Below are 14655 nucleotides of genomic sequence, written 5' to 3'. Positions count from 1 at the left end.
CTCTTCGCGACGCTATGGACTGTAGCCCACCAGGCTCCTCTGTCCATGGGGATTCTCCAGGCAAGCTACTGGAGTGGGTTGCCATGCCCTCCTCCAGGGGATCTTCCTGACCCAGGGACTGAACCTGTGTCTCTTATGTCTCCTGCATTAGTAGGTGGGTTCTTTACTACGAGCGCCACCTGGGGAGCCGATGCATCGGTCATTGAAAAAAACTTAAAGTGAAAGTAAGTGCAAGTCGCTCAGTCGTGTCTGACTCTTTGCAACCCCATGACATGAAATCACAGCACATGATATTAATTACAAAGGCTTTATTCCTCAAGGGAAGGGCTAACTAATACAACATTTCCTTCATTTGTAAAGGTAAGGAAGGACTTATTTAAATACTTTAAATAATGAGGGACTTTTAAATAAAAATTGATTAGTATTTTTAAAGTATCCATATGAGTTACCTTCCTTGATGTGTAAAATTTAGATACAAATTACTTTTGCTACCGTCAGATAGACAAGAAATGTGACTGCCTTGTGTTCACTACTTTTTAAAATTTAGGTGTGGAGTGTTCATATGAATTCAAATAACTATGAGGCAAGATTGACTAAACAAGCCTGAAAAACTATTAGAGACCAGGATACCAAGTTGAAATTTTCAAATTAAGATTCATTTGAAACTAAATATTCTTACATATTGAAATGATTAATACTTATTTTTTAAAAACCCTAGTTTTAAATCTTTATCTTGCCATTTCCTTGTTCATCATTAAATAATAGTATTTTGCAGAACAGGGACAATCATACCATTTCAAATGTACCACTAGAGGGTTCCAGCTGACTTCTGGACCCTCTTAAGCTAGACCCAACATCTGGTTGCTGTGCGCCATCTAGTGGCTATAAGAATCAGTGGTGTCTGAGTGTTACTTCCTTGTACTGGTACTGCATTTTATTTAGAGAAAACACGGTGGCACACATTTTTGGAAAATAAAGAGAATTATAAAGGGTAATATTAAATTCGTAAAACCATTATCTTCTAAAATTCATATTTAGATCATTTGATAAGCAGTAAAATTCTTAAAATCAGAGAAATTCATTGTACATAATAGTTACATATCATACAGATTTAAATGACCTTTAATTTCAACACAGTGCAATTCATTTAAATACACTGTACACGGCTTCACACAGAGGAGACATACAATTCAGACTAGTGAATAGGAATAATTATTATACTTGCTGACGGTAGGGTAAATGTGATGGTCGAAATATATTTTTTCTGTCTATTGAATATGCTTTAAACAATTTGCCACAGGGAAGTGTTAGTAGGCATTTAAAAATATTTGGCCAAACTTCTATGTTATTATCTAAAATGCACATTCATTAGACTAAGTTATTTTTCAGTTTACGAAGGTACTTCAGCATTTCTTGTTTTATTCTAAATTCTGTATGACTATGTAGAAAATGAACCTCTTTCACACTCCTATGGATATGTTTAATTTACTTTATATCTATGTCCTAAACAGATGACTGATCATTTACTAAGAAAGCACAAAAGATCAAGTTAAAGGCAGAATTAACGTGACTTTCTCAAAGGAAGTGTCTTGTTGCCCCTTGCTCACCTCCCATTGCGTGTATAGTTCTCATAAGTCATCGGTTATAATCCCATACTTCACATTCATTATTACTGGTCACACACAAATAACTTACTCAATATGCCTGAAGCAAAGGTAAGGCTAAGAAGATATTTATTAAGAGCAAAGTAAGCCAACCTGAATCCCTACAGAACTAGTGTGCATTTCATTTTGAGCACCAAGTTATGAAATCTTACACGTAATTATAAATCAGAAACCAGTATGGGTCAACTTTGAACTGGTGGCAGCAAATCAACCAAGTTTCATTCTTCCTTTCTGAAAGTACTGTTATTTGACTGGTGGTTTAGGAGCTTCTGCCTTGCCCAGAATAAGTATTTCTCTGCTAAGTTGGACGGATGAACGTGTCATATCTGGGTTTGGAGCAGAAATTTCACAAGGACTTTTGGGTGGAGCTTTGAGATCAAGAAACATGGATCAGAGGTAGGACAAGTAGGTGGATTCTTAGCTGTAAGTTTATGAATTGAGACCGTCTTGGATGGAAGTCTCCAGGACCACATCTGAGTCCTTTTTCCTGAACCTGTTCTATTCAGTACTTGAAAAAAATGGAGAAGCTGAAGAAGAATCCTAAAATACTAAAAGCAAGGTGGGCAGGAAGGGGTTCCAAAGTCTTTTCGATTTATTAGAATAATGAGCTCACATCAATCAGATGGATATAGTATACACAGTAGAAGTATTTCTAAGGTTTGAAAGGGTATGTGCAGCTCCCACAGTAATAACTGTCCTGTATCTCCCATAAGAGATTATTCAGCCTGGGGAAAACACCTCAGTGAGGGAAAACCCACCCCTCTCAAGGCAGCCATCATCTGACAGGTTCAACAACAAATACAACACCGCATGCTTTGGTTTAAAAGAAATGTTATTGTTACAAGGGAGGGAAAGATCTAGTTTTCAGGAGTTTTTGACATAGATGACCTAACAGAGAAAGACAACTGCTAAAAGACTTAACGCTATCTTCGAATCTATTAAGAGATGTCCATTAACAAGAGCTCTTACGTCATCTAGGGGGGTGAAAACTTTAGAAGATGCAGTGATATGTCAGAGTCTACTTAGAAAGAAGTGGCTGAGAGAATTGAGGGTGTCTGATTTGGAGAAATGAAGACGCCCGTGGTTCATGGCAGTGTCGAGAGGCGCACCAGCGCCCGGAAGTGAAAACTGCAGTGTGCCGGCTGGAGGTATAAAGCAGCCAAACAAAGCCACAGGAGACAATTCAGGGCTGTCAGAGACAAGGACTCTGCCCTCAGAAACATCAGCCAACTTGTCTTGCAGAAGCAAAAGCTCTCTGTTACTCGACAAATTTAAGGAGAGGTAGGAAATAATACTCCACCGGGAGCCACTCTCGTTACCAAGGAGACAATGATACCAGGTGTTGTGCGGATCAAATGAAAGAAAAGATCTGTTACGTGTGCAGAAAACTGCATAGGAGGGACTGGCTCTCCGTGACAGATGACACCCAAGAGATTCCTCTAATGTGGGAATGAACTAAACTCCATGATACCGAAGGTCCATTTGGACCCTAGGAGTCAATGATTTCATCTTATTAATAAGCCACGCTGATTAATTATAGTGCTTTGAATTACAATGCATACATCACATTTCCCCCACTTTTCACAATATATATTAAAACCTTCACGATTCAATCCTATAATGCTATAACATTAAAACCCTTTCATAGTATCTCATTAAACCCTTTCTTCTCTTTCACTGTTCACCACTTGGATAATTGAAATAGAGGATGTCTGGTGAAAATGGGGCTAATAGTTATTTCAGAAAGTTCAAGGAAAATAGGAATAACTCAAAATATATGAGGATTCACTGATGAAAGGTCATCCTTTTTTTTTTCTTATAACTGAAATGCTCCCATAAAAAGTCAGTAATACAACCTGATCATACTTACTCCTGTGATTTGTGTTCACTGTGTACTGAGAGGATGAAATATGCTTATTCAACTTTTATGTCTCTATACTCATTCTTGGCCGTCATAAGAAAATTGAATACACACTACCATATATAAAATAGATAACCAACAAGGACCTACTGTATAGCAAGGGAATTCTACTCAATATTTTATAATAACCTGTAAGGGAAAAGAATCTAGAAAAAATAGATATGTATGTATAAGTGAATCCTTTGCTGTACATCTGAAACTAACACAACATCGTAAATCAACTGTACTCCAATAAAAAACCAACTTAAATATTAAATGGCTTAATTTTTCAGATCCAAAAACAAGGAAGAAAACTGATTAAAAAACAGTGCCTGATAACTTCCCTGGTAGTTCAGGGGTTGAGATTGTGATTTCACTGCAGGGGACATGGGTTTGATACCTGGTCAGGGAACTAAGTTGGAGAAGGTGATGGCACCCCACTCCAGTACTCTTGCCTGGAAACTCCCATGGATAGAGGAGCTCGGTAGGCTGCAGTCCATGGGGTCGTGAAGAGTTGGACACGACCGAGCGACTTCACGTTCACTTTTCACTTTCATGCATTGGAGAAGGAAATGGCAACCCACTCCAGTGTTCTTGCCTGGAGAATCCCAGGGACGGGGGAGCCTCGTGGGCTGCCGTCTATGGGGTCGCACAGAGTCGGACACGACTGAAGCGACTTAGCAGCAGCAGCAGGGAACTAAGTATCTCACATACCGTGTAGTGTGGCCAACAAAACAAAACAACAACAAAATGAGTGTCTAAGAAATAGATGAAAACTTCTCCTGGGAGAGCTCAGGATCAGTGAAGAGGGGAGGATCTGGAATTAAGAAGAAAAGGAAGAAGGCTGGGAACAGGGAAGAAAGATGGGAAGAGACAGTTTGCACACTGTGCTGAATTACTTCAGAAATAGCAAAAGCATTAACATTAGCATTAGAAATAGCAAAACTAAATTGCAGACTCTATAAAGCTTTTCTGAATTCAAGCAGCATCTTGTGCTATAACGTCATCACACACGCAAAGAGGCCCCACCTCAATGATCAAAATCCTGAAAGTCTCTGTAAAGAAACCTTCAAACAATCTGCTATAATAACATGACTCAATATATGGCAAAGAATGCCAGTTTAAATAAATTTGCTACCTCAGCTGGGAAACAGTTCACACAGTGTGGTTACCTTAATGTATCTGAGATGGGAGCACTATTTAAACAGCCCCATGGGGTCTGTTACACATGAAACGCCCAGAGGTGGGTGCTGGAGGCAGATTCCTGTCCAAGATAGTTACTGGACTGGGCTGTCTTCATCTCTAGTATGTTGCTACCAGGAATGCCTATGAACGAATTTCCCTCTTCTCTGAGGTTCACACATTCCAGTCACCAATCACTTTTCCTTGAAAAGGTTCTGTAATTGGGGCGGAATTTGGTCTTTGGTCTCTTCCCAGAGCCTCCTATCAGTGGTACCCAATGGGATCCAGAAAGCAAGGCAGGCAGGGGATGCCAAGTGAGAGACATACACGGTAGAGGATGGATGGGGTGAGTAGAGAGCTAAGTGAGGAACCACCGGCTTCTTTCCTGGGAGGGTGAATCGGTGGGAGGGTAGATGTGTTGGGTGAATGGATGGTGACAAAGTCAGCGAGTCACTTGTGATCTCAATTTCCTTCTTTGCAAACTATGAATATAAAAAATCCTCTCCATATACCAAAACAACAACAACAAAAAAACCACCCAGTCAGAATCAAATGGAATCATGGGGAAATAAAGTTTTCAGCTCCTTGCAGTGTTATGTATATGTCAATCTTATTTCATGTTTTTGTTGTTGCTGCTGTTTGTCGGTTTGGTTATTTGGGGGATGAGATCAAGGGGAGGAAAACATGATCTAAGTGGTGGTGAAAATGCTAACTTTAAGAGAAGAAAATGATTTTACTCTGCTTGTTTTGTATGTTACGTGGACATTTTAAAACCTAGACAAGCATTAAGTGGCAACTCTGACTATGAAAAAGTCTAGACCACTGGGTTCACACTAATATAAGTCCTTAAGACACAGAAGAAATACTTCTTTGTTTCTAAATTCCACTAAGCCTTAAGCCTTTTTCAACTAAGGGAGGGGATGCCCTCTGCTCAGACACGATGGGTGAGCACAGAACACTCCAGCACACCCAGGGGTCCGAAGTCAAGCAGCCGGCCCTGTCTGGACTCTCAGTGACCCTCAGGTGAGAAGCCCTGCAGACCTGTTACCTGTATGTGTTCTCCGATGAGCCTTCAGGTGAGAACTTTTTGTATACACTTTGTTGCAGCCCTCGAAATCGCATCTGTGGATACGCCGCTTTCTCGAGTCTGGGGATTCAGACCTTCTCTGGCGCCTTGTGCTCTCGATACTAAATGGTGAGATTGAACTGGAAAAAGAGAAAGGAGATTTAAACGGTGAGCAAACACAGCACTCTGTGTGGTTCCAGTGCTGTGAGACCTGAGGCTCGCAGTCTGCAGCTTCACAGAGACTCAAGGCCCCGGGTCCACGTTACTGCTGTCACTTTCTGGGACACGTTTCATTTCTTAATCTCGAAGGCGGGCAGCTTGACCTATTTTTGATGAAACGCCCCTCGGGAGAGGAAGACATGCTTAAAATAACAACAGAATGAAAAAAACAAAAAAGTAAATGAAAGCAGTGATGAATGAGTAGATCTCCATCATCAAAAGAAATTATCCGGTGGTGGTAAAATTATCACCTAAAGTTCTGAACTTGGGAAGACACTAACAGAGAATATTTTAGGAAGACCTGCTACAGACAAATGACAAAATGAATGCATTTAATAAGTAACATGAGGGTCTGAATTGCATGTGACAACACATAAAATCATGTAAAATCACAATGTACGTTTCCAAACAAGTGAGGTTGGGCTGAAGAAATGACATCAGTACATCAATAACATGACTCATGACAAGCTGTTTTGGTTCTGCAAAATGCACCTGACATTTAACTCTTCCCGTTGGTGGTTTTTCACGGTGAAGAATCAAGTGCATTGTATTTAAAGATTAGCTGTACCACATTATGAAAAAAAGTTTTAACTATGAAATTTGGCCCTGACTTGTACATTGTTTAATCTTAATGCCACAGTAGAAAAACAGGATTAGTTTGTAATGTCAGGTAACTGATTAACATGTACTTCTTCCAACATTAATCTCTTTTGATTGAGATAGAAATGAAGAATATGACTCATTTTTTCTTTTAGTTATTCATAAAGTTCTTTAAAGTTACAGTGAAATACAATAAAAACCCAATCACTCACACTCCTACTATAAAAGATTTACCACTATGAATACTTTGACATTATTTTCTTCCAGCTTTTCCAGGTTTCGATGTTTTTAAAAATTACTTTTTATGAATAAATCAGTCCTCAAAAAAACTGGACACTACAGATAAAGATAACTTTCCCCCTCTTTCTTCCATCATTGTCTTGATCCTTTGTCCTCCCAGGGAAAATCTCTATCATCAGTTTGCTACAAATCCTTTCAATTCTTTTAAATTATGCTTACTGGTATCTGCATTCATGGAAACTCATTATATTGCGTTTTTTAAGAGACATATAGATCAAAGGCTGTTCACATCATTCTGCAAATTGTTCCACACTTGACTTTTGTTCACTCGACACTGAGGATCTGAGGTCTGTTTATGCTGATACAAGCACAGTGGTTTGTTCATTTGAAGTGCTATATGCTATAGTGCACGGATCCTAAGATGAATCTTTTCATATTTCAATGTCTCTAACTCAGGATGCCTCTGACATTTGATGGCTGGTGGTCATGGTTTAATTGATTTATTTTGTCTTTCTCAACAGTGTATTTTACAATAGATGGTGTTTTAATCTACCCAGATCAGGAGTTGGTAAACTGTTTCTATAAAGGGCTGCTGCTATCACTTCAGTCGTGTCCGACTCTGTGTAACCCCATAGATGGCAGCCTACCAGGCTCCCCCGTCCCTGGGATTCTCCAGGTAAGAACTCTGGAGTGGGTTGCCATTTCCTTTTCCAATGCATGAAAGTGAAAAGTGAAAGTGAAGTTGCTCAGTTGTGTCCGACCCTCAGTGACCCCATGGACTGCAGCCTTCCAGGCTCCTCCGCCCATGGGATTTTCCAGGCTAGATAAAGGGCTAGATAGTGAATATTTTGACAGAGAGTCATGCAGTCTATGTTGTGACAAATCAACCCTGCAACTGTAGCATGAAAGCAGCTATAGATAAATATGAGTATAAATAAAACAAATGAGTGTGTCTATGTTCTAATAAAACTTTATTTACAAAACAAATAGTGGGCAGTATTTGATCCATGGGCTATAACTGGTTAATACTTGACTCAGATGAAATATGGGAGTAGTCCAATGAACATTCATTCCAGAGTTTAAAAATTCATTTCCTAAGTGATGGACATACAGATTTATTTCTAATATTTTACTGCAACATTGCTCCAGTAAACTTTAAAGTGTCTCCTTCCATATGGTGGTGGTGGCTTAGTTGCTAAGTCATGTCCAATTCTTGCAACATTTTGGACTGTAGCCCACCAGGCTCCTTTGTCCATGGGATTTCCCTGGCAAGAACAGTGGAGTGGGTTGCCTTTCCCTTTGCCAGGGGATCTTCTCGACCCAGGGATTGAGCTCGGGTCTCCTGCATTGCAGGCGGACTCTTTACCGATTGAACCACCCAAGTTTTCAAAGCATCTTTTTCACTTGTACAAGTAACAGATTCAGTAGCCAATGCTTTATATTATTAGCGAAGATCAAATATAAATGACGTTTATCTGCCTCTGTCTTCAACAGTTTTGTGCAAGATTTCTATGAAGTTGAAGGGATGGCTAAGCCACTTTTTCAGCCTTCTTATCACTCAATGCAGCTTTGTGGTTTTCCACATCATTGACTCAGCTGTAGGGATTGGAGCTTGGCTGTGAAAAGAGTCAAAACAGTGTGACTGGTCTGTCCCATGAGAGAAGGGCTTTAGTTACTCCCAACAAGGTATGTTCTGGCATAGGGTGTGATTCTTGTGAACAAATTGACTCTATATGTGATAATAAGGCAACAGTAATTAACTTCTTGACTATGTAGTCATAAAAACAAATATGGATCTTGCCACTGGGGGCCTCACAAATAGAAACTTTTGTGTTGTGGTATGTTTTACACCTTTCAAATCGAGAATATGACATGGTATTTATGTCCCTCAAGTTATAACATAAAGCCCATAGTAAGAACATTTTGTTTTGTACAATGCTTTCTATGCACTACTATACAGAAGTCTAAATGTAACTTAGCATAATCACTCACACATATTGCTTGGCCTGTGGATTTTAGCTATTTATTCTGCTATGTGTTCATATATGCAGAGAAAAGTAAAAAAATAAACCTAAAATCAATACCCAGTAACTACTAAGCAAGTCTATAAGGGGCCAAGGAGGTAATGCTGCTATACAGTCAGCCACTGGACTATATGGCGGGCAGGGAAGAACAACAGGGCTACAGAATGGCGGGAAACCACTTCACTCAGATTTTTGAATGCACATCAAAATTGAAGACATGTTAGGTGGATGGCCTTGATGCTCTACAAAACTTCATACCGTGGTTTTCCTCATTTTAAAGTGAAATGTTTTAGGACATTATAAAGAACAACTACCTAAAGATATCTGCATGATGATGATAAAAATGATTTTTAAAGAGGTATGTGCATTGAATAAATGGACCAAGCTAACCTTAAAATGACATTCAACGGGTAAAACTTCCCCCGGTTCCCCTTTTTAAATGGCAGAGATACCCTCAGATGTCACAGAACCTTAGGCTAGCCTGTGCCTTTCAAACAAGAACTACTTATTTGATCTCTTTGTGGAAAGGTAGGTAAATGCGGCTGAAGGAAAAAAGAATCAGAAATGCAGACGAGCTTAAAGAACACAGGAAGAGGAGAGGAAAACCCAAGTCCATGGAGGACTGCTGCTGTACTGGGCCCACAGCACGACCCTGGAGTTGGGGGACATGGTAGGTGGAAGATAACTGGACTGGGTGTTTGGCTACACCAAGTCCATGGCAGGAAATCTGATAGTTAAGATGCTGGTACCAAGTACTTTTGTGTCTCTGGAGCCAAGAACATTGTGGGCATTCAGAAATGTTTGCTAAATAGAATGACTGAACAGCTGGATGGATGAATCGATTAATGTATTAGGTCAGGTATTCTTAATTCAATATAATCAACTAATTAATTAACCTTTAATTGGTTAATTAATCCTTACTAGGATCCTTTGACTTCAAGTCTTCTGATAGTGCTTACTCAATTCCTTACTCTTACTTTCATTTCCCTGCTTCAAATTTTATTGTTTTCATAATACATATATTTTATTGAGGTATCAGTTCAGTTCAGTTCAGTTCAGCCGCTCAGTTGTGTCCGACTCTTTGTGACCCCATGAATCGCAGCACGCCAGGCCTCCCTGTCCATCACCAACTCCCGGAGTTCACTCAGACTCATGTCCATTGAGTTGGTGATGCCATCCAGCCATCTCATCCTCGGTCGCCCCCTTCTCCTCCTGCCCCCAATCCCTCCCAGCATCAAAGTCTTCTCCAATGAGTCAACTCAGTGAAAGTGAAGCCGCTCAGTCATGTCCGACTCTTTGTGACCCGTGGACTGTAGCCCAAGCTCCTCCGTCCATGGGATTCTCCAGGCAAGAATACTGGAGTGGATTGCCATTTCCTTCTCCATTATTGAGGTATAGTTGATTTAAATGTTTCAGGTGCATGGCAAGGTGATTCAGTTATACATATATTGGTTTTCAGATTCTTTTCCATTATAGGTTATTACAAAATACTGACTATAGTTCCCTGTGCCATCAAGTAAAACTTTGTTGCTTGTTGCATATCTATTCTTTTTTGTTTCATATTTTAAATGCTGTAATATACAAAGTGGTGACTGAATACCAGGGACTCTCGGTAACCATTAAAATCATATGTTCCCATGAGTGTCTTGGTTCTTTGCTCTAACTTGAAGAGAATGGCATTCTAAAGCAATGCTTACAATTAAAATTTTCAGTGAAATTAAAATATTCTGCCCTTTCTATGCTTTCTGAGCCACGTGCCCTTTGTTTCCACAGCTTATAAGGTATCCCCACATGCACACACACTGACTTGTGTGCTTCAAAAGTTGGCCTCATTCTGAAGAATGGAAATGTGCAAGAAACTACCGCCTATGCCAGCAGAGGATTCTTCCAATAATCCTTAGTGATAAGCTGGGTATGATGAAAATGGTCGGGACCATTCAGCAACTGAACACAGTTGCTAGTGTGTTCCCAGACATTGCACTAAACACAGTCACACAGCTCATAAATAATAACTAAAAGCCCACTCCCTCCCCAGAAGGTTAGACCATTTAGAGAAGTGAATGAACGCCCGAGGGGGCCTCCCAGGCACTGCGACGTAATAATTAGATGGAGAGAGAACAAACGAGTGAGTCACGCCTTTAGTTACACAATAGTCCCACTTGGAATGGTAAGTTAAATTAGAATGAAACCCAGAGAGACTCGGAAAGTCACATCCAAGAACAGCTCTATTTAAATAGAAGGCACCATACAGCTGCCGTGAAAGGGATGAAGGTTAACTGTAATCAGCAGGTAATAAAGGCCATTTGTCACGTGTGACCTGAGAGCAGTGAGACGCCCTTCACTGAAATTGGAGTTTCCACAGGAGTTAAAAAGGAAGAGCCAGGACAATCTTTTAAGACTGGGACGAGGACACACATATCCTCAATTGTAAAACAAGAGCAGAAAACAGGGATGGAAGGTCCTTCAGCAAATTCACACACATCACCTCAACAGAACATCAAGGAGCATGATTGAGGATAACAATGAGAGCCAACACTGACAGAATGCCTGCCATGGGCCAGGCGCTGCTCTAAACGCTTTAAGCTTCAAAGTAGCTCTTGGAGGTCAATATTATTAGTACCCCTAGTTTACAGAGGAGGAAACCGAGGTAAAGGGAGGTTAAGATCAAGGCCAAAACAGAGTGGGTGACCACACCAATATCTGAACCCAAGGGCTGGACACCAGAATCCACCTGAGTTACTATGTTCTACTCACTCAGGTATTTAGGAATATAAACCACATCTAATAAAAGATGCCTGCATGAACGCAAGCTAAGGCACTTTAGTCGCGTCCGACTCTGTGTGATGCTATGGACTGGAGACTGCCAGGCTCCTCTGTCCATGGATTCTCCAGGCAAGGATACTGAAATGGTGCCATTCCCTCCTCCAGGAAAATCTTCCTGACCCAGAGATTGAAGCTGCATCTCTTAGGTCTCTAGCACTGGCTGGCATGTTCTTTACCACTAGCACCACCTGGGACGCCCCATAAAAGATAAAAAGCAACAAAATAACCTGAATCATTAAAATTTCCCCTCTAATCCTATTATAGAAAACAACAGTACATAAAAGCATTCTTAAATGAAATCGCCAGTCCAGGTTCGATGCATGATCCTGGATGCTTGGGGCTGGTGCACTGGGCCGACCCAGAGGGATGGTACGGGGAGGACGTAGGAGGGGAGTTCAGCATGGGGAACACATGTATACCTGTGGCGGATTCATGTTGATGTATGGCAAAACCAATACAATATTGTAAAGTAATTAACCTCCAATTAAAATAAAGAAATTTATATTTTAAAAAAAAGTAGCCTGCTATGATAAAGCATACACTTTACTCCTGAGAATTTTAAACTATTTTATAAATACTGTCAGTAGAGATACACAGTGTAATTACTTACTATTAATCTACCTTAAAAATACTTAACTTTGTAAAATATATATCTTTCCCCGGAAATGTTTTTGAAGATTGAATTTGGCAGTGATATGCGATTAAGTTTTCCTCGACCATCAAGACCAGAGAACTTGTTCCTTCCCTGCCATCTTTGTTTATTTACAATGGTACCACAAAGTGTTTAGAGTTAGTTACACAACAGAGTTACTTTAAGGGAAGGGGGCACATTCAGTTTTAAAAGTATGTTTTGTACTGTTTTCCAAAGCTTGTTTTAAAATGATTTTCAATAGAATGTAAATATCACCTACAGGAATTCTCAATCAGCTGCTGCCACAGAATAGATGGAAGTGAGAACTACTTCCTCATTAGTAAATCAAACACCATGTTGGGAATGAAATATAGAGGCCACAAGCCAAAAAATAGAGTCGATGAGAATCCAGGAGTTACATAAATCTTAGTACTTGAGATTCTATTCATGTGGACAAGCCAGACACATGTAGGTTTTTGCAGGCTTTTTCTTAGCCAGCAGATGGCTCTCAGAAGCAGGAATCTTCCTATTTCTCTTCCATACTATCACAGACTCTCTGCTGCTGCTGCTGCTAAGTCGATTCAGTCATGCCCGACTCTTAGCGACCCCATGGACTGCAGCCTACCAGGCTCCTCCGTCCATGAGATTTTCCAGGCAAGAGTACTGGAGTGGGTTGCCATTGCCTTCTCCATCACAGACTCTCTAGCTTCTATCAAACCATGTCAAGGTCCTCTCTGAGATATCAATTAGAGAAAGGGGGTTATTTAGATACATTCACTATCCGGTCCCCAGACACTTCATTCTAAGATAGCACAAATCCACTGATTCACCTTTTTCCTTCCTGCCCATGGATTTCCCTGGTAGTTCAGATGATAAAGAATCTGTCTGCAATGCAGGAAAATCTGATTCCATCCTTGGGTCAGAAAAATCCCCTGGAGAAGGAAACGGAAACCCACTCTGGTGTTCTTGCCTGGAGAATTCCACAAACAGAGGAGTCTGGTGGGCTACAGTCCAGAGGGTTGCAAAGAGTCAGAAGCAACCGAGTGACTAACACTTTCACTTTCATTCCTGCCCACAGCTTCCTACAGAAAACTAATTTTGAGCACATTGAAATGTAAGATTAGAAGTTGCCAATCTTTCCAGAAGCTGTGACAAAAACATTACACCACTTTACATTCAAATTTGAATTCAATAAAAATAAATTCATTTTCATGAAATGTATAAATCAAGAGTAATACTTAGATGAAATATGTCCAAAAGCTCTATGTTGGCATTTATTCAACAAGAATTTGACATTTTTCATACAAACAGAATATGTGCATAATGTATTTTGAATTATTCTAATAAATGAAATACTCTACTAATTAAAAGATTGATTCACTGGTTTACCAATGAACTTTTTGTAGGTGAGTCTGTAGATAGATTTATAGTATACCATGATTTTCCTTAAAAATAGCAGCTGCTACTCAGTAATTTTAATCACTATCTAGGACCATTAAAATACTCAAAACTGTTAGACTCTGCTGTTTTTTTGATTCATCATATTTTAGCAAGTAAGTAAGATCATAAGCTGTTTAAGCAAAAGATAAAATAGATACATGGATAAATAGAAAAAATAAATTATTAATGGCATTTGCTGTGATTTGTTATATAGTTAAACTGTTATGATGAATTTAGATTAGAGGCTGAAAGATTTTTTTGTTAAAAAAAAAAGAGACCCATTTCAGATATACAGTTATCTATTCAAAATAGTTTCTTTGGGGGCAACACTGTATTCATTGTAAAGATTTTTTTTCCCATAAAGTCTATTCATAATGTAGGATGGAACAAGGGCCCTGAAACAAGTATAGATTTCTGAATTATACTGGACATGGAACAGAAGACATAAAACTTGCCAAAATATTCAGAAGAATGTTTCCACAAAATTTCTTCAAGAAACGTTGGGATTTAAATTGTATTTCATGCTAGGAGTTGTAGCTCAATGGATCATTTAAGCTTTAAAAAAAACTTTCTAGGTCGGAAAAGGATTAAATAATCAGAATGCCTTTAAGGCGGGTACTGTCTTCCTCAGGTTGGCACAGGCCTTACCACTGTTGCCTTATAAAGACAGCACTATGCCTTGCTCTTTCAGGTGTGATCCTTGAGCCCATCTGGATTTGAGACCCTCTAGGACTGTTCTCTTTATTTTATTAAAGATAAACTTTAAACTCAAGAATGAAGATGTGGTTACATGCATGCCTCTCTAGAAGCTGCCATATCAGCAGGTGCTGGGAAGGGTGAGGAGAAAGAAAGAAGGGAAAGAGCTG

At 39.7% G+C, this 14655-nt stretch overlaps 1 protein-coding gene across 2 annotated transcripts in view; it reads right to left on the bottom strand.

The window, feature by feature from the left end:
* Positions 1 to 14655, bottom strand: part of KLF12 (Kruppel like factor 12) — a 526247-nt gene that overhangs the window by 16594 nt on the left and 494998 nt on the right. For both annotated transcript variants that reach the window (XM_005687692.3, XM_018056508.1), the window contains exon 7: positions 5795 to 5952. In XM_005687692.3, coding sequence (XP_005687749.2) covers positions 5795 to 5952 — 158 coding nt within the window. The remainder of the gene's footprint in view (positions 1 to 5794; positions 5953 to 14655) is intronic.

The sequence above is a fragment of the Capra hircus genome, chromosome 12 (genome assembly GCF_001704415.2).
Source record: "Capra hircus breed San Clemente chromosome 12, ASM170441v1, whole genome shotgun sequence".
NCBI lineage: Eukaryota > Metazoa > Chordata > Mammalia > Artiodactyla > Bovidae > Capra > Capra hircus.
The sequence above is the reverse complement of the archived record's forward strand: the minus strand, read 5'-3'. Positions and strand labels throughout refer to the sequence as shown.